Source organism: Nicotiana tabacum, chromosome 11, assembly GCF_000715075.1.
Source record: "Nicotiana tabacum cultivar K326 chromosome 11, ASM71507v2, whole genome shotgun sequence".
Classification (NCBI taxonomy): Eukaryota; Viridiplantae; Streptophyta; class Magnoliopsida; order Solanales; family Solanaceae; genus Nicotiana; species Nicotiana tabacum.
Window position 1 is genome coordinate 179,789,031 of NC_134090.1, and position 19,549 is coordinate 179,808,579.

At 34.2% G+C, this 19,549-nt stretch overlaps 3 protein-coding genes across 6 annotated transcripts; 2 read left to right on the forward strand and 1 right to left on the reverse strand.

The window, feature by feature from the left end:
- Positions 1–268: 268 nt before the first annotated feature.
- Positions 269–3,001, reverse strand: LOC107797659 (small ribosomal subunit protein uS15). Its single transcript, XM_016620563.2, has 5 exons — positions 2,858–3,001; positions 2,696–2,768; positions 1,765–1,903; positions 1,485–1,671; positions 269–550 (listed from the first exon to the last, which is right to left on the reverse strand). Exons 1-5 carry the CDS (start codon positions 2,878–2,880, stop codon positions 517–519), a joined length of 456 nt encoding a protein of 151 aa, XP_016476049.1. The 5' UTR covers positions 2,881–3,001; the 3' UTR covers positions 269–516.
- A 1,152-nt stretch (positions 3,002–4,153) lies between these two features.
- Positions 4,154–8,110, forward strand: LOC107797661 (vestitone reductase-like). 4 transcript variants are annotated; one of them, XM_016620567.2, is made up of 5 exons: positions 4,176–4,463; positions 4,584–4,644; positions 5,924–6,189; positions 6,273–6,800; positions 7,396–8,110. In XM_016620567.2, the coding sequence occupies exons 3-5, from the start codon at positions 6,063–6,065 to the stop codon at positions 7,587–7,589; spliced, it is 849 nt and encodes a 282-aa protein (XP_016476053.2). In that variant the 5' UTR covers positions 4,176–4,463; positions 4,584–4,644; positions 5,924–6,062; the 3' UTR covers positions 7,590–8,110. The 4 variants fall into 4 exon arrangements, with proteins under 4 accessions (XP_075081958.1, XP_016476053.2, XP_075081957.1 ...); XM_075225858.1 differs by having other exon boundaries at positions 4,216–4,306; XM_075225857.1 differs by lacking the exon at positions 4,584–4,644 and having other exon boundaries at positions 4,154–4,306.
- A 1,829-nt stretch (positions 8,111–9,939) lies between these two features.
- LOC107797660 (protein cornichon homolog 4-like) lies at positions 9,940–16,628 on the forward strand. Its single transcript, XM_016620564.2, has 5 exons — positions 9,940–10,138; positions 12,547–12,728; positions 12,839–12,961; positions 13,066–13,123; positions 16,218–16,628. The coding sequence occupies exons 1-4, from the start codon at positions 10,067–10,069 to the stop codon at positions 13,091–13,093; spliced, it is 405 nt and encodes a 134-aa protein (XP_016476050.1). The 5' UTR covers positions 9,940–10,066; the 3' UTR covers positions 13,094–13,123; positions 16,218–16,628.
- Positions 16,629–19,549: the final 2,921 nt, after the last annotated feature.

Below are 19,549 nucleotides of genomic sequence, written 5' to 3' on the forward strand. Positions count from 1 at the left end.
GGGTCAAAATGAGCTATAAAAAATAATGAATTAACTTAGACTTAACCCAAATAGACCCATGAGATAAAATGTTTGTAGCCCAACCCATTAATCTCTGAACAGATTGGGCGAGTTAGGATGGATTTGGACTAAATTGCCACCACCACTTTTACTTAAGACATCGTACTTCTTAAACATATAATAATTCCAAATCAATAAAGTCTAGACGGAACAAACTGGTTATATGCTTAGTCAATGTAAGCTAGTCAACTTTAACCTTGGCCCAAAATAAGTTGATTAATTTGAAAACATTGGTAAGATCAGGATTAAATAAAAGTCGCTAAGACTTGAATATATCACAAATATCTAATGAAAGAAAAGCGACCAGAAGATCAACTTAAAACAGAAAATTATATCAGCGCAAACATCTTGACAAAAACTTTTCTCGCTAAACATCCTGGCAGTTACAAACTTAATCTTGAATTTTGGACGCAGATTTCGGCTGCAAAAGTCGCATTTGCAATGACAGAAACTTCTCTATGCTACTAGAGTACTGGCTGTGGTAGATTCACTGCAAGGCACACGAATAAAAGACATTAATAATGCATTTTTACAAAAAAAAGAAAGGCAACCGGATCATTCAAGGCACCAATTAAACATGGAAACGTTACATGAAATTGAAACTAACTTCACATAAACCAATTCGATCAACCAGAGAGATGAAAGTAAACCGGCAAAATGTTTACCTCAGACGACATGAGACAACGTAATTTCATTTTGGCATACAGATTGAGATTGTCTTTTTTATTTTTTAAGTGCAGATCAAGACTTGTCTTAGTGTCTTACAAACACAAATATTGCTCAAGTAGTACAATGAGAAAGTGTAGAGGCAGATCCAAAGAACCAATTATGACGAGACTTGTCTAACAAAAGATCATGACCCATGATTCTATCTATCAGTTAACTAAACATAACAGTATACATCAGATGAACCTTTAAAAGTTATAAGCAGCACAGTGATGTGGGTGTCGGACAAGAAACATAAAAATGTTGAAAACCTCATTCATACCCTTTCCATAATATTTGGATAGAGTACAAAAGAGGAACCAACCCCACAGGGATAATATCACGATGATATAAACATAACGCTAAACTGCAAGCGATACAACAACTTGTGTCTGAAACAAAAAATTGGCCAGGAGAGCAAAACATTCAAATTTTTCCATGGAATCTCCAGCTAGAAGGTAAATCCAAAATTAAATTCCAGAGAAAACCAAGCATAACACACTGGTGGAGCTACAGAAAAGGTCTCTAAATAAAATTCATCTCCCAACTACATTCCCAAAGACAATCACAACACATGCTTAGGTAAAAAGTTATAACCTATTAGAATTTCCACAATCACTTGCATTGAACACATTATGATTGCAAAATCAAGATTAGACTGATTACTATGGAGACTCAGAAGCACAATAATAGAGTCATATATATGAGAGTGGACTTACTACTTCCATACTGGTGGAAGCTTCTTTGTTTTCTTATAGTAACGAGCAAGTCGGTGAATCCTGCTCTCAACAAGAATCAACCTAAACTTGGAATCCTTGTCTTTCCTGTTTCTCTCAAGATGCTTCCGGATTGCAACAGCTTTCTTGATAAGGTGATAGAGATCCTCGGGAATCTCAGGAGCCAGACCTAGAATACAAAAAACCATAGGTTAATCAACCATTTCCTTTCGATAAGTCTTATGAAGTATCAACTTAGTCGCCAAACATGCCAAATAAGTACCATGAGCCTTCAAAATTCTGAGAATCTTGCTACCAGTTACACTCTTCACCTGAGCAATACCATGAGAATCACGAAGAATAACACCAATTTGAGATGGTGTCAAACCCTTTTTGGCAAACTTGCATATATTATCCTCAACCTGAAACACAAGAAAGTACATCTCTTATGTTCTTTTAGTAAAACAAAGGAAATAACTGAATGAGTTTACCAAGGTCAGGAAACGTTGAGTCAGTTCAGTTGTGCAACTATTATTTCAGGATATTAGCTTGACTCTTTTTGACTGACCAAACTCCAACATGTTCTAATTTCATCTAATTGACACACTTATCATTGTTATTATTTTCATATGGAGGCAGTTACGAGGCATCACTAACCTATGCATCCATCATTATCTGGAACATAGCTCAACAGGGCAACGCCCCCACTTGCTTTTTCATGGTTAGGAGCTTAGGCTACAGAATTACATATTACCTTGCATACATTTCGTCCTTAGCATTGATTAGGAAATATTGAATCCAGTGATTAGATAAGAAAACAGGTGGAATATTTTTCCAGTACTTTGCAGTAAACGGAAACGGTAAACAAAGTCGAAATGGATAAGCATATAAGGTAATTGGAGTGAATTCCACCTACACACTAAAGGCAACATCTTTGAATACTCAAGGAAACACACTCTAAGCTTTTACTCTTTTAGCTAGTAAATAGAGTGAGATAACTAAACAACAACTACGCCTCAAACAAGTTGGAATCCGCTATACGAATCCTCACTGACCAAGTTACTCCATTTAAACCATCTCATACCAATTTTATGCAAATACAAATTAAAAAAATATAAAATATACTAGCTTCATAATAAATGTTTGTAAAAACCGCCAGTATATTTCCATTTCATCCAATTAAGCAAAAATAAGTAAAATTTTCAAGGGCATACATCAGGAGCAGAGATTTTCAACCAACTTGGTGGAGTCCTTTTGTACGGAAGTGCTGAAGCTGAAATACCCTTGCTGTGAGCAAAACAAAAATTAACATAAAAATCAGAAACAATGTATTATCAAATACAGTGTTATATAAATGGAAGAAAGAGTGAACGGACCCTCGACTGTGCATACGACCCATGGCGGCTGTCGGCGGTGTTCTGAGGTGTGGCTACAGCAATAAAACCCTAAAATGTTTATTTGCGGGTAATTACGGTTTTATAGGCTACTCATTTTTTATTTTCTTTTTTTTGGGCAATGAAGTCTTTGTCTTTGTTTTTAACTCATAGTTTTTTTAAAAAAATAAACGAACGTTGTAATTGAATTTTTAAAAATGAATTACAAACTATCGAATAAACATAATTTTACGCATTTGGATTGTAGTGTCGATACTGATAATAAACAATATTTGACGGTCTGGTGTTGACACTAAAATAGTCTTCAAACTATTTATAAAAAATAATTAACTTTTACATGGATAATAATAATTTGCGAAATTGAATTGGAGAGAGTTAGGGGTTATATTTTAGAGAAAGATAATTTTGGGGATTACAAAAAATATAAAGGACAAAATAGTAAAGGATCGTTTAGTTAGTGAATAAGTTATCCTGAAATTATAATGTAAAAAATATGATACGATGGTTAAATAATGATTAAATTGTTTAACGTTTATACTTTGATTCATTGGACTGAAAATAAATTTTTTGAATTATATAATATAAAACATAATTTTGGTGTAAATCTAGCCTACAGGGTTTGAGAGAAATATTTTGGAGAATGACATATGCATTATTTTGTTGATTTATTTCAAAATTAGTAATTCGAGATTTGTTATATGAAATAAAAAATAATATCATACTTGTGGTATAAACAATTAGGGGATGCTAAATTCAAAATTAAATAACCTCATATTTTAACGGTGAATTATAAGCACCTGAATCTTTGGAGATATATTGGTTTCCAGTAGGGCTGTTCATTCGGATCGGATATCCGAAATCCGAACCGATCCATTCAATTTCGAATTTCGGATTTCGGATTATGTTTATTAAAATTTCGGATTTCGGATTGGTATATTTTAATCCAATCCAATCCGAAATCCGAAATTATTAGGACATGTATAAATACTACACTTTAATTTACATCAACATCCAAGTTATTACCTTTACAATTGCTAGATTTAGCTATATTAACACCATAGTACTCTCATAATTGCATAAACATGAATTTTTCTTAATGTATTGCCTTTTTTACAAAGAAAATATACATATTAGTTTAACTTTGAGGCATAATAATACGATACGATATCCGATCCGATCCAAACTTTAAAATCCGATCCGATCCGATATAATTCGGATCGGATTCGGATTGCATTTTCTATAATCCGAAATCCGAAATTCAAATCCGAAATATGCTAAATCCGATCCGATCCGTGCACATCCCTAGTTTCCGGTATAAAAAACACACTCTCAACTCAAAGGAGTGACACAAATTTGTCTTCAATAATTGATAAAATTATTTGGCCGTAGAAATCTGCTCTTGAAACGCCAAATGCAGCTCACTGAGTACAGGTTCTGAAATATCCCTTTTTCACCCTCCTCTGTTTTAGCTCTAAGTAATGAACTAGTTCATCTTCTTATATTTTTTTTTTTGATAACTGACCTGGTGTCCGGTTCAATTTGCACGCAATTCGATTAATTACACGGGATATTTGACACCTACCGCAAGGTACCACACTCTATCGCTTGGATAGATGACAAGAAATCACCTCGATTTTAGCTCTAAGTAATGAAATAGTTCATCTTCTTATAATTGTTTTTTATTAACTGACCGCGGTATCCGGGCCAGTTTGCGCGCACTGGACTAATTCTAAGGGATATCTGTCAGCTCCTACTGCAACAAGTACCAGGTAACTCTATCTACGAAGGGTTGGATAAATCAGAAGAAATCTGTTTTTTTGCCTCAGCTGTGATTTGAATCTGAGACCTCAAGTTCTCGCCTACTTTATTAATTACTAGGCCACACCCTTGGGTGTCATCTTCTTATAAAAATTTGATTTTGCTGTTATTATATTATCCAGATTTTGGTCAGTTACATTGTTTTGTTGTAACCCAAAAAAAGACATTCAGTTTTGATATTGAAAACTTCACATTTGGTCAATTACAAATAGATACTGTTATAACCAAGTTGAATTTGATACTGTTATAACCTATTAGGAAAAGAAAGTATCACAAGAACAAAGGGAGGTCGGTTTTATTGTTACAACTGTTCTTTTAGTTATATGTCTCTTTTCACAGGAGATCATAAAATATAATACAGGAGATCGGTAAATAAAAGACAAGAGATCGTTGTAGTTATTTTCTTCTATTCAAATTGTAATGGGTCATAGAAGATCATTTCCACCAAAAATAAAGCTAATCAAATCAGTCCAAACAAGGTAGCGTCAACTAAGAGGCGGAGCCAAGATTTCAAGTTTATGGTTCGAGATTCTAATCTTTTATATTACCGAGTTCTAAATTATAAATTTGTACATATTTAATGAAAATTTTAAGACAAATATATGATTTGAACCAAAGTTACTGGGTTCGGTCCAACCCGTAGCCGACACTGTGGCTCCGCCTCTGCGTCAAGTTGGTCAATTCTTGGAATGAACTCAGACAGGGATAATATATATCTTTTAGAATAATAGCTAAAGATTTAGAAAAGAGAAGAGGATTAGGAAGTGGAAAGGGATAATAGATGCATCAGTACATTACAAACAAATGAAACTAGAAATGTTTAACATAAGCAAAACAAATAAACTGTAATAATTGACCCCTGAAACCAAATAAACCAAAATAGCTTTTTCTTTTTCAGTTGCTTTTCCTGGTACAGAAAGATGAATTTTATTACTGTATTCATACAACTAAGCCATGCGAAAGAAAATTTACAGTTGTATTTTTTTTCATTCCTCCGGGGTAGGGGTAAGGTCTGCGTACACACTACCCTCCTCGGACCCCACTTGTGGATTTCACTAGGTTGTTGTTGTTGTTGTCGCTGTTGTCTTTCCTTTTCAATAGTTTGTTCTAGCTAGTTTGGGATTGAGAGTAGTTGTTTTTCCTACCTGAATAATTCCCACCAAATAATGAATTGAGAATTATTGTGCTCTTTTTATTTCTTTCTAATAACTCTTGGAATGTGTTGCACAGTTTACTTAGAAGGGACCTAAACACTGGATCTTCACCACGCCTTATGATGAAGGGGGAATAAAGGACGGATCATATATCTGTCGAATCAACATTTTATAGTGACGAGATTAAGAAGACAGAATAGCTGAGTAAGAGAGAGATGGAAGTAGATGACAGCAAAGGTATGGTTTGTGTAACCGGTGGAACAGGATATGTAGCGTCGTGGTTGATAATGAAGCTTCTTCAACATGGCTACTCAGTAAATGCTACCATAAGGTCCACTCGAGGTTAATATTTCCGCTGATTCTATTCATTGTCTTTTAAGGTAAAAAATGTAATATCTGATGAAAAACTCTGAATGAATTTTTAGGTCACAAAACAGATGTTAGCTACCTCACGAACTTGCCCCGTGCATCCCAAAGGCTACGGATATTTACTGCTGATTTGGATAAACCGGAAAGCTTTACTGCAGCTATTGAAGGATGCATTGGAGTATTCCACGTTGCTCATCCGATGAATTTTGGCGACCAAGAAATTGAAGATGAAAAGATAAGAGAAGCAGTTGATGGAACATTGGGAATTTTACGCGAATGCCTCAAGTCAAAAACAGTAAAACGAGTTGTTTACACTTCCAGCAGAACAACACTTGTGTTTAATGATAAAGGTTTAGATACAGTGGATGAGAGCTCATGGTCAGATATCAGTGTCATGAAAACCTTAAAGCCTATATCTACAGCTTCTTATGTGATTAGTAAGACGTTAGCGGAAAAGGCTGCTCTTGAATTTGCTGAGAAGCATGGGCTTGATTTGGTGACTGTTATTCCTAGTTGGATACATGGTCCCTTCTTGAGTCCTCGATTCCCAGAGTCATTACGATCAGCCATGGCAATGATTTTTGGTATTCCCCTTCTGCTCGTGTAACTTTCTCATGTCGAATCATTTACCAACAACAACAACAACAACAACGACCCAGTATAATCCCACAAGTGGGGTCTGGGGAGGGTAATATGTACGCAGACCTTACCCCTACCCCGAAGGGTAGAGAGGCTGTTTCCAGGAGACCTTCGGCTCAAAAAAGCAATAGGAGATGATATATTAGTACCATAAAAATGGTCTAATCTCTTATCTACTGCTATATAGAAGAAGTAAGAAGGGAAGCTTTTAGTTTCTCGTAGTCCCCTCTGCAAGTTCATTTTCTAATTTCCTCAACGATATTGAGCAGAATTTTGATTAAGGTGCAGCTGATTGATATAATGAGCAGAATTTTTTCCTATATGAAACATAGGAAAGACATAACTTTTAGATAGCTTTTGAGTGGAAACATTATTTCAAAGCTCTTAATAAAGGAAGTTAATGTTATATCTATATGTTTGTCTCTGTACGTACATTTTGCAATACAACTGCTGGAAGCAATATCCTTATTTTCCTTTCTTCTTTGGCATAAGCATGTCTTGATCTGAGCAGTTTATGAACTAATCTTTCTTCTTCAACAGGCATAATCGCGTTTTTTTTCAGAGATGGTTCAGTTGATTTTCATCATTATTCCTCATTATTCCTTCTAGAGTATAGTAAACACCCTAGCCTTTCATCAAAGAAACTTTTGGACACTGGATTCAAGTACAAGTATGGCCTTGAGGAAATGTTTGATGGTGCAATTGAATGCTGCAAACAAAAGGGTATACTCTAGTTCAGGTTCGGTTCAAATCTCAGGGGAAGGCAAAAACACTACGTGAAGTCTTCTTATTTGTCAATGTCTTGGTGAACAAAGTTAATAGGTGGTGTGGGAGGTAGCAAGTATCCCGTGGAATTAGTCAAGATGGCCAGGACACTTACGAAGGATAAGAAAATCGATCACATTTCGTGAACTCTAGTTCAGGTTTAATTATCTTTTTAGCCGAGGGTCTATCGGAATAAGCCTCTCTGTTCGTCCAGGGTAGGGGTAAGGATGTGTACATCTCACCCTTCAGCGAAAGGCAAAAACACTAGGTGATGTCTTGCTATATATCCAAGCCTTGGTGCTTATTCGGTGTCGTGGGAGATAGCAGATATCCCGTGTTCAGTTTGGAAAATGGAAGTGTCAAGAAACTTTGTGACATTGGATAGCATAGAACTAAACTTCCTCCATTTTGGGTTTTTTCTTGATTGGTGAAATTAAAAATCATTGTTTTAGCTTCTTCCTTGAAGCATTTTTGAATTAATGTAAAGTATTAAGCATAACATATAATGGAGATGTTATAAGTAGGGGTGTACATAGGTCAGGTTGGTTCGAAATTTACGATTACCAAACCAAACCAATTGTGTCGGGTTATTAAATCTAAAGACCAAACCAAACCAATAAAACTTGGATTTTTCAATCTCGATTTTTCTTGGGTTTTCCGGGTTTTTTTCGGTAAAATCTTCGTAGAACAAAACATATAACTTGCGCTCAAAATATTTCTTTAATCCTAGTAAGATACAACTATATAAAGTATTTTCCAAGAAAATAATACAAAATATGAGATGTGTCATGACATTATCCTAAAATATTCAACAGTAAAGACAATAAAATTATGTAATATAAATATTGCTAATTAAAAAATCATAATAAAAATAAACATAATCTAAAAGTACTAAGTCATGCTAAAGTAAGTGGACTAATAAGGGCATATTAATTACATGACTAAACGCTAAAGAAAATATAAAAATAGGTTATGCATTTTTATCTAAATTATTGCAAAACAAAAAATAGATATTCGATACATTCCCTTTCGTAGTATTGACTATTGAATTGAATGTCTTTTGTTAGCATTAGTATTGATTTGATTTTGGTTTGGACTTTTGTTAGCATTATTTAATTTACTAATATTAATGGTTATAAAAACTTATTGGAACAGTCAAAAATTCTAAGTCCAACCTTAAAATAATATCTTAAAAGATAAAATTATGAAATTTTTTAAGAAATATTTATAAATTACATCACAATAAATATATTTATATATTAAGTATATACATAAAATTTCTATATATATAATGTCGGGTTGGTTTAGTTTCGGTTTGACTTTCTTTAGTTAAAACCAAACCAAACCAAACCAAACCAATTATTGTCGGTTTTTTTTTCCAACACCAAACCAAATCAAACCAAACCATAGTCGGGTTTTTTTTCTCGGTTTGACTCGGATTATCGGATTGGTGCGGTTTTTCGGTTTCCTTTGTATACCCCTAGTTATAAGAAACACTATCTGCTTTTGTGTGTTGCTCATAAGAAACAAAGCCATGATTTGAAATTTATGAGTTCGGGATTATAGTTCTTTGAGTATCATAAAAAAATCAAAATTTGACTTTAATAATACTACATTTCAGGTTATACTGACTCACATTAAGATTTTGCGTTAATAATGACTATTTTTAACTAAGCAAAGCAAATTAAATTGCTTCTCACATAAACATTGGAAAGGATAAAGCTTAATTCTTTTTCTACTATATCTGGAAAAGGAAAATATTTGGGAACTGAAACTAATTCAAATCTTTATTTATTTTTATAAATAGGACATATTAAATCTAAATATATTAAGTACTTTACTACTAGTTACTTGAAATTAAAGGTAACATATAGTAAATATATCAACTTGTTTTCGTATTGTATTGTGTTAACTTATTTTCATATTGCAATATATTGTATTAAATACTCTACTACTATAGTATATGAATACGATATAAAAACTTGAAATTAAGTACTTTACTGCTAGTTATTATACAATACAATATGATATATTAAATGAAAATTCCATGATATATTAACTTGTATTCGATGTCTGTCTCTTCAACTGTTAAATTACCAAGACGAACTGAGGCTTCGTATCTTTCTTTCCTCAGATCATGTTTTCGTATCAAGTAATTAGCTAGTCCGAACACTATCGTTATAAGAAAAGAAAAAAAGGGGAATTCTCTGACCAACTTCAAACTTCAGGGGCTCTCGTCGTCAAGGCCAAAACTCAAGGGGTGTATTTATAATTAAACAAAACAAATAATTATCTTTTTCAGGGTTCGAACTCAAGAGTCAGTTCGAACTGAAGAGTCAAGGAAGAAGTCCATCCACTGCAACACAAGTAAAAGCGGAAAAAAAAGAGAAAAAAAAAAGAAAAAGTAAAGGAAAACAAAGAGAGGGAAGAAGGAAGAAAGTAGACCATGGGTGATCTACTCTCATGGCTATTTTCCTTCTTCCTTCTCGTTGGTGTTCTTGCTACTATCCTTTACCAGGTAATTATCTTTTTCTTTTTTCTTTTTTGAATTTCTTAATAAATTTATAAATCTAAATGTATATCTGAACTGGGCTTTTTTTGTTGCTTATTTGGTAATTTGGGGGTTACCCATATAGATTCTTTGTAGTAGTTATGTTACCTCATTGTATTTTTGGCTATTCTTGGCTGTGATTGAAATTGGGAAAGTGAAAATCAAAGCTTTAACAAAAGGGGAAATTTTGAAGGGAAGCAATTTTTCTTGATTTACAGCTTGTTTGGATGGTTGTTAGCCATTGTTTTATAATGTACAAAAGAAAAGAAACTAGAGCAACAAAAGTATGTGCCAGCATGAAATTTGAGTTTCTAGTGCTTCTTAGGAAAAAAAAACTACTTTTTCTGCCTTTAAGCTTTTGTAAGTGTCACCTCTAGGGATTTGGTCTAGTGGTAAGAGCTCAGTTGTGATGTGTGGGTTGGCGCATGTCGCAGGTTTGAGACCCCCAACAGACAAAAGCTTGGTATTTAAGTGGAGAAGGGTAGATGGGCGGGCCTATTATTCACTGAGTTCTGAAACGTGAGGCATCGACCTCTGGGATTTCTTGGTTATAAAAAAAAGAATCTTTTGTAAGTGTCAACCTACTAATTCTCAAGGAGTTCAATCTTTTTTGAAGTAAAAATAGATTCCTTTTAATGTCTGCTGGTAAATGAGAGGTAACATCCCACACGCTCGAAAAAAAAAGCTTCTTTTTTGCAGTTCCTTTTGTTGTTATTCCCAAACAGAGTCTAAATAATAGGTGAAGTACTTCTGAATATTTGTAACTCAGTGTTAGAGGTAGGGGTGGGAATTTGGAGAATCTCTAGTGTAGAAAACCCTTAATTTGCTTTAAAAGACAATATTTAGTCATGAAATGGAACTCATAGCCTACTTTATTTAACTAGTTTGAAAATTGCAGATTGTTGATTGACTTTCAAATCATCCAAGAAATTAAAGCTTGTTTCAGCTGATTGACTAGACATAGGTTTGAGAATGCCTTTGCTGTAATAAGTCATTACCAAGATATCTCGTCAAGGGTTCGGACCCTTATTTAAGTGGGGTAGAGGGGCGAGTCCATTATACACTAAATTTGGAACCGTGCACAGTAGACTCTCAGGCATTTCTTGAGTATCAAAAAGTCATAATCAAGATATCTTGGAGGGTTTCAAATAGTGATCATACAGTTAGACCCAAGGGCATTATTTGTAAATGATGTTTGGTAATGTAGGAACACAAATTGTTGTGATATACTAATGAGGTTTGGTTATTGTATGTTGTTTAGATCTATTTAACCCTTAAAGATGAGAGACTATGATGAATCATTCCAGAATAAATGGGCAATAGTTAGGAGAGGTGTATCAGCAGCGAGCAAAAGAAAGATTATTAGATACCTTAGGGAAGCCTGGCCAGTACCACACGTGCAAGTTTCCTTGCATGTGGCTGCATGTGGCTCGTCTGGGATAACACTTCAGCTAAGTCTAACGAGGTTCAAGTGCAGACCCTTTCGCCGTGGACCGATACTACAGAAGGGTAAAACAGCAAGGAAACTTCACCGAGGAATGAATCTTCTTGTTTGTTTTTCTTCAAATCCCTTCTCGCTCGCCTCTGGGTCTCGGTTGATTTCCGTCCCTTTCGAGCTTGGTCAAACCTGTAGTTGAATATTATTGACTTAAGTTTTCGGCGGAGCCAAGCCACAAGCCAAAAGTGACTTGATCCCACTCAAAAGATTTTAGTTGTATTATGTTGTATGACCACCAGTTTGGCAGGCTTATCGTGCTTCTTAATGTTTGCTTCCCTGTGTCAAGGAAGAGAAACTTAAATGTACAAAATATACTTACTTTAAAACGAAAAACTTAAAGAACACAAAATCTACTTTTACAATTAACTCTCTAGTGATACAGGTTATCTAAAATGGGCTTGATGTCGAATGATTATAATTATTAGCTATGATGATAGGGTCCAATGTTGTTGAATGGAGTGAATGAACTTTCTCAAATTGGAAATCTGCAAAAGGTGTATATTGTTTTAATATTTAAAAAAGAAGACATTAGGACACGAGCCATTCTCACATATTTATATTTTGTTCATATTAGCAATTGTCTACTTGAGTTTCGCATAGCATAGACAGTCCAATAAAAAAAAGGAGGGTTTTAGTAGGTTGAAAATAAACGTAGAAATAATTTAGATTTTTAGATGAATTGTCTGAATAGAGATGGACCCAGACGATTCATAGGATTGAGAGAATAATTAGCAATATTTCACGTATCACTGTTCCTTAACTTGTAGCTTCCAAGACATACTTATTTTTGAGCTCACCTTCTCTCTCTTTTCTTACTGGTCTTTTCTTCCTTATATTTGGGCTTGGAGAATATTACAATTGCAGTTATTTATTGCAGCTCATGTGCTTGGCAGACCTTGAATACGATTATGTTAACCCTTATGATTCGGCATCTCGGATTAACAGAGCAGTGGTACCAGAGTTTGTTCTTCACGGAGCGCTGTGCTTCCTACATCTTGTGACGGGGCATTGGTTGATGTTTCTGATATGTCTACCATACTTATATTATAACATCAAAGTGTAAGCATCTATAAATGAAACATGTAGAGAAATCATCGTATGTGACAGTTGTTAATCCCTTTAACTATTTCTTAGCTCTGACATCTCAACTGATGTTAACCTTTGATCAGCTATGCAGATCGATCCCACTTGGTAGATGTAACTGAGATTTTCAATCAGCTTCCATGGGAAAAGAAGATACGGCTATATAAGCTTGGATACCTTGTGATACTTCTTGCCTTTTCGATATTCTGGTATGGAATCAGCGACAAGCTGCTAGTCCTCATCTCTGAAACAACTTGTAAACAAAGTTATGTCGTTAGTTTTGGCTCATGTGCAATCTTGTTTGTGATTTTAGGATGGTTTGGAGCATTGTGGACGAATGAGGTATGACGAATTTGCTGCTTTCGCTGAGGGTACGTACCCCCCCCCCACATATGACTTTGGAATTATATAGAAAAACTAGGAAAGTCCTTAAGTTGGTGACTTTTCAACCTTTCCAAAGTGCGTTTCTTTTCATATAATTAGGATCAGTTATCTGACGTGAAGTTATCTTTTGTTTTCGTTACATGTTTACAATATAAAACACTTCATCCCGTTCAAATGGAGAAGTATGGTTTTCTACTTTGCGGCCAGGTCAATTGCTTTTTGCTAAAATGAAATGGCATTCCACATTATATAACTCAAAAGCTTTAAATACCTACTTCTACATTGTTTACTTATGGTTACACTTGCATATACTGAAATCTTTGCACGGTTTCCACCTTGCTTCCAACTATTTTTTTCTGGGTGTACTATTTTCCTTCTAAATTATGTCAAATACCCTTTTTTGATTGCAAATTTATCTAAATACATACGTGACATATACTATTTATTATACATAAAGTAGTGCACGTTTAGACCTAAATACTGAACTATAGGTTGAGAAGTTTGGAATTACGTCATTTTATTTTAAAAGTTATATGTGAGTACCTAAAATTCACTTCCTGTGCATGTTTAGTTTTCTTTTCATTTTTTCTCCCTTGTATAGAGATTCTAAAGAGCACAACGGACAAAAAAATCCCATTATAAATAGTTAAAGGAAGCACAGCGTTAGAGAAATTTGAAGGGTAAATGAATATAAAAATGGACAAGAAGAAGAAACCTATATGTGATAAACTTATAGTATAAATATTTTAGAAAATGCATGATGAATGATACAACTATTATAAAGCAAATCCAACCATCATTTGGTGCATAATTGATTACTATTTTTTTCTGAGTAGAAAGTCATTCACGGCTTTATTTTATTACTTTTACAAAGTATAAAAGACGAGGAAATAAGAAAAAATGAACAAACACTGAAATCACATGACGACACAGTAATGTAATAGTAATATGTGGACACTAATTCGCCTAGCACAAAGGGGGTAAAGGCGCTCCCAATCAAAGATGTTGTATGAACAAGTACAACAAGTCCAACTATCACTGCAATCACTGGCTGACGTACAAAGTCTAAGACAAGTATTAAGCTGTGGGAGCACTCTTCTCTTAAGTCCTGAGAGCACATGATCTACATCCGGTGTAGCTATAACTTTTCCGTCAAGAACCAGGGCACATTGGCTGAAATATTTCATCATAATTATCAGATTAAATAATCATCATCAGCATAATACAGTGAAACACACATGCATACACATTACTGAACTCAATTCGTATGAAATATGTGCAAGGTCACATATCTATATACATATTAACAAACAACATAATGTAGAAGAACAATGTAGAGATAAATAGAGATGGATGCTAACCAATGGTTGTCTTGATAAAAATAGAGACAATGAAACTAAGCTTAAGCAACGCCATCTAAGAATAGCGTCTCAGGCTTTATGTTTTTTTTTGTGTGAGTGTCTCATTGCTCGATCCAAATGTCGTAATTTATAGACCTCTTGATACATATTTGCTCCTTCATTTCCGAATAACAAAATTGCATTAAATATTTAAAATAAGACATTGGACCAAGACGTTCTCTATAGTGGTATGTGCTTCTTTGTTTTTCTTTTTAGAATAAGGTTGACTTGATTTTGGATCCATTTTTCCCATATGACGCATGTTCCGATTAAAGATGAACACAATCCAAAGCATTTATACCAAGCACATGGCTATTAAAATTTTCTACTTAACTATGCATTGTCTACTTGATTAAAGGAAATTATACTCATTTTTTTTTTTGTGATTGTAAAAATTCAGATTAAATTGTTTATAATTTCTTGTTATATTCATTTTGGTAATTGCGTTCTACACATAATTCAAGTAATGAACTAATCACTTGTTAATTGCTTAGTTTGCAAGACTGGATAACAAGTATACACAGTTTGATTAGTAGTGCATGTGACACATTAATTTTGCAAGCTTGGATGACACGGTTATACAATTTGATGATGAGTGATCTCCTTCCCACTTACGATTTGAATAGAAGAAAATGACTTTAGAAAGATCTCCTTTGTATTTTTACAGATCTCATGTATTATGTTTCTCTTATGAAAAATGTCATATAATTAAAATAACATATGTGATGCACAACAAAACCAAATCTCCCCGATTTCATTAGTAGTGCATGTGACACATTAATTGCTTATTTTGCAAGCTTGCATTTCAAGGTTGCACAATTTGATTAATTAGTATTGCATGTGACAAATACGACGCTATCCCAAAATATTGTTGCCATTCCATTCATTGAGGTTACTTTGTATCTAAATGCATAAAATAATTGGAAAAACAACAGGGCATTAGCTCAAATCACTGCCTTTTCTTTTTGTGTTTGCTGTTGAGATAACAGAAACTATTGTGCAGTTTATACCATTTGTTCTTTTCAGTTTTGGTTGTAAATTTATGTGCCGTTGGAACATTACATGCTACATCAAAAGTTATAAGAAGGAAAGTGAGAAGGAGTTGGAACAATTCGACCATACTTCTAAACCAATTTTCATCTATTAAAGAGATGAATTACTATTACTAGTAGGATATCAACATCGTCATTTGTATCTCTTCAGGAGTTTTTGCTTCTGATATATCGCCGTTTGGCTTTTTGTATGTGTGTGGGTTTCAGTTGGGGCACTCTGTTGAATAACCAAGTATGTTGCATTTGCTACAGTCCGAAGATTTCCAACAGCCAAAAGGACTGGTAATCGTTATGTATTAACGATAACATTAACACCCAACAATCATGTTTGATGTAAACCTAAGTTTTCCCGACTTTTGAGCCTTATCTTCCAATCCATTTGAGGTATTATGTTTCAAGCAACTTGAACTTGTCGGTATAGTTGTATTACTTCTTTTTAGCTCTTCCGAGCTAAAGTTAAGAGCCACATTTCTATTTTGAGCCGTCTTCTAAACCCTTTGTTTCTTAAACTTGTCGGTATAGTTATATTATTACTTACTTTTAGCTCTTTGGAGCTAATGTTAAAAGCTACATTTCTCTGTTGAACCATCTTGTGAACCATTTGTTTATTTTTTCATCTCTTTTCTCAGGTTTGATCGAATGAAGAGATTGGAATTCGTCGGGCAGTACCACAGTGGAGCTGGCCTTCTGGCTTCTATCGCCGTTACTCAGTTAATGATGTCATTAGCTAACGGTATTAGGGAATTAGTCTAATTTGAAGGAAGAGTGGGCAGTCCTCAACATAGGGAAAGCATACAATTTTTCTGATGTTCTTGAAATCTGATTTTCTAGGAAATAGGCATTGAGCTAAAGTGATGTAAATTGTGAAACTCTTTAGAAATCTTTTGTTGTATGTGTCTTTGCAAATGATTTACAGAATGCAATTTGAATCATTTAGTTTTAAATATTTCCATGTTCTGTAATTTCCAGTCGAAAGCAGTGTTTTGTAGAAACAGATTTTCAATGGTTTTCTTTGACAAAAGTATATTGATAATTGCTCTTAATATTTCCACGTGGAGGGGAGCTTTGGCGTAACTGGTAAAGTTGCTGCCATGTGACCAGAACGTCACAGGTTCGAGCCGTGGAAACAGGCTCTTGCAGAAATGCAGGATAAGACTCCGTACAATAGACCGTTGTGGTCTGACCTTTCTTTGGATTACGCGCAGAACGGAAGCTTAGTGCACTAGGTTGCTCTTAATATATCCATGTTCTATAATATTGCCAAACTAGAGCTGTCACCTTATAAAAGGAAAAATAGACGAAAATGACATGCTTAGCTTTTGATGCAAACTAGAAAATCCAATTATTATTATTATTATTATTATTATTAAAAGACAAGTAAATAAGAAAAGACCGACAAAACATTGAAATTACAGGAAGACACACTAATGCAGCAATTGTAATTTGTTGGTGTCACTAGACACTAAAAATTCCATGCACACACCAATTCATCCTGATACAAGGGTGTGTGCGCACAAGTACAACAAACCCAACAATCACTGCAATCACTGTCGGAAGCACAGGATCTAAGACAAGTATTAAGCTGTGGGAGCACTCTCCTATTGAGTCCTGAGAGCATATGATCAGCATCTGATGTAGCTATAACTTGCTTCTTCGAGAACCAAGACGCATTAACTGAAATATTACACAATCGTAAATAATCAACTAATTATCGACATAATAATAAAAATTCACATTTGAACCTCGAATAATAAAACACACATGCATATACATTATTCAATTTGTATGAAATGTAACACAATATTGTAAGAGAATAATGTAGAGATACGTAGAGATGAATACTAACTAGTGGCTGCCATGATAAGAATAGTGAATATGAAACTAAGTTTAATCATCGTCATGCTAGGAATAACACTTCAAGCTATAAGAATTTTTTGTGTGTAAGTATCTCATTACTAGATTGGAAGGTCGTAATTTATAGTCCTCTTGATAAGTAACTACTTCAGGCATGTAATATACTTGTTTATTTTTCCCTTTTATTTCTTTTATTATTTCTTCACTTGTTTCTATGTTCAGGTCTTGTCATGACGACCTCTCTTTCTTATTACGGAAAAGGCCTAAAAATGCCACTCAATTTTCAGAAATGGTCTATTCATGCCATCCGTTAAAAAAATGCTCATTTCATGCCACTGCCGTTAAAAAAAATGGCCTATCCATGTCATTATTGACTAACAGCAGTGGCATGGATGGGCCAAATAAAAATTGAGTCGTTAGTCAATAATGGCATGGATGAGACATTTCTTTAACGGCAGTGGCATGGAAATAACAATTTTTTAACGGATGGCATGGATAAACCATTTCTGAAAGTTGAGTGGCATTTTTAGGTTTTTTCCGTTCTTATTAAGGTTGCTTCTTCAATTTTTTATTTTTGAAATAATAAGTTGACTTAAATTCAGATCCATTTTTTTCGTGTGAAGTATATTAAGATTAAATATGAATCCAATCAAAAGCATTTACTATGCACATGGCTATTAACTTTTTTTATTTAATTACACTTGTCCACTTGATTAAAGGAAACTATAGACTATTGCCTCATTCCTCGAAAGTAAATTGAATTAAATATTAAATATTTAAAATAAGACAGTTGACCAAGAAGTACTTTGTAATGAAATTTGCTTTTTCATTTTTTTTTAAAATAATAGGTTGACTTAAATTCAGATCCATTTTTTTCGTGTGAATCGTGTTAGGATTAAAGATGAATCCAATCAAAAGCATTTATATAATGCACATGGCTATTAATATTTCTATTTAGTTACACATTGTACACTTGATCAAAAGGCACTATGGAATTCTTTTTTGTTGTAAATATTTTTGTGTTAGGATATATATAATGTAATAAAATTTACAATTAAAAGTTCAGAGTATTAAATAGTTTATATAATATACTTAGTTATTAGCTTTAATAATGTTTACTCGAATGAAGTATGCATTAATGGAGATAATTAGTAGTTTCATCTAAATATCTATAATGGTAATAGGCGACTAACGCCAAATATTAATAATTAAAAACAATCTACTAAAAATATCAAAGAGGACCTTTGGCGTAATTGGTAAAGTTATTATTATGTGACCAGAATGTCACGAGTTCGAGTCGTGGATACAACCTCTTGTACAGATGCAAGATAAGGCTTCATACAATAGGCTCTTGTGGTCCGGCCATTCCCCGAACTCCGAATCCCGCGCATAACAGGAGCTTAGTGCACCAGACTACCCCTTTTAATCTACTAAAAGTATTACGATGAAATTGATTTTCGAGTATCGAGTTCCCATAATAGCCTTTCTGAGCGTAGAAATTGACTAGAAACTAATTAGTTGATCCATATCTTATTTAAACTTTTCAAAAAAAATAAAAAAATAAAAAAGAGGAGGCGCCTTTTACTACTAACGTTGAACTGTACAAACAAGAAAAGGCAATAGATCTGTCATTTATTGGGTAAAATCATTTATACCCCCAAAATTAAATGACAAGAATATGTATCGGTTTTTATTTCTGGATAGAGAGTCATTCATGGCATTTTTATTACTTTTACAAATAACAACAACCCAGTATAATCTCATTTAGTGGGGTCTGGGGAGGGTAGTGTGTACGTAGACCTTACCCCTACCCTAGGGTAGAGAGACTGTTTCCAAATAGACCCCCGACATCCTTCCCTCCAAGAACTTCCCACCTTGCTCTTGGGGAGACTCGAACTCACAACCTCTCGGTTGGAATTGGGGATACGAGGAAATCAATTAAGACAAACAAACACTAAAATCACATGATAATACACCAATACATAGTAGTAATTTGTAGCCGAGCTTGGTGCCACTAGACACTAAAAAATCGTCGTTCCACACACGGTATGATCTCGAATATCAACGGTGTATGCACAATAACAACAAATCCAACAGTCACTGCAAT

Bases quoted from the DNA above. Each gene is read 5' to 3' on its own strand.
- LOC107797659 (XM_016620563.2), bottom strand. From the start codon at position 2,880: ATGGGTCGTATGCACAGTCGAGG. The intron at 2,769-2,857 runs GTCCGTTCACTC...TTTTGCTCACAG, and splicing joins GGTCGTATGCACAGTCGAGG to CAAGGGTATTTCAGCTTCAG. The intron at 1,672-1,764 runs GTACTTATTTGG...TTTGTATTCTAG, and splicing joins CAGAATTTTGAAGGCTCATG to GTCTGGCTCCTGAGATTCCC.
- LOC107797661 (XM_075225857.1), top strand. From the start codon at position 6,063: ATGGAAGTAGATGACAGCAAAGGTATGGTTTGTGTAACCGGTGGAACA. The intron at 6,190-6,272 runs GTTAATATTTCC...ATGAATTTTTAG, and splicing joins TACCATAAGGTCCACTCGAG to GTCACAAAACAGATGTTAGC. The intron at 6,801-7,395 runs GTATTCCCCTTC...CTTCTTCAACAG, and splicing joins AGCCATGGCAATGATTTTTG to GCATAATCGCGTTTTTTTTC.
- LOC107797660 (XM_016620564.2), top strand. From the start codon at position 10,067: ATGGGTGATCTACTCTCATGGCTATTTTCCTTCTTCCTTCTCGTTGGT. The intron at 10,139-12,546 runs GTAATTATCTTT...TATTTATTGCAG, and splicing joins TTGCTACTATCCTTTACCAG to CTCATGTGCTTGGCAGACCT. The intron at 12,962-13,065 runs GTATGGAATCAG...TTGTGATTTTAG, and splicing joins CTTGCCTTTTCGATATTCTG to GATGGTTTGGAGCATTGTGG.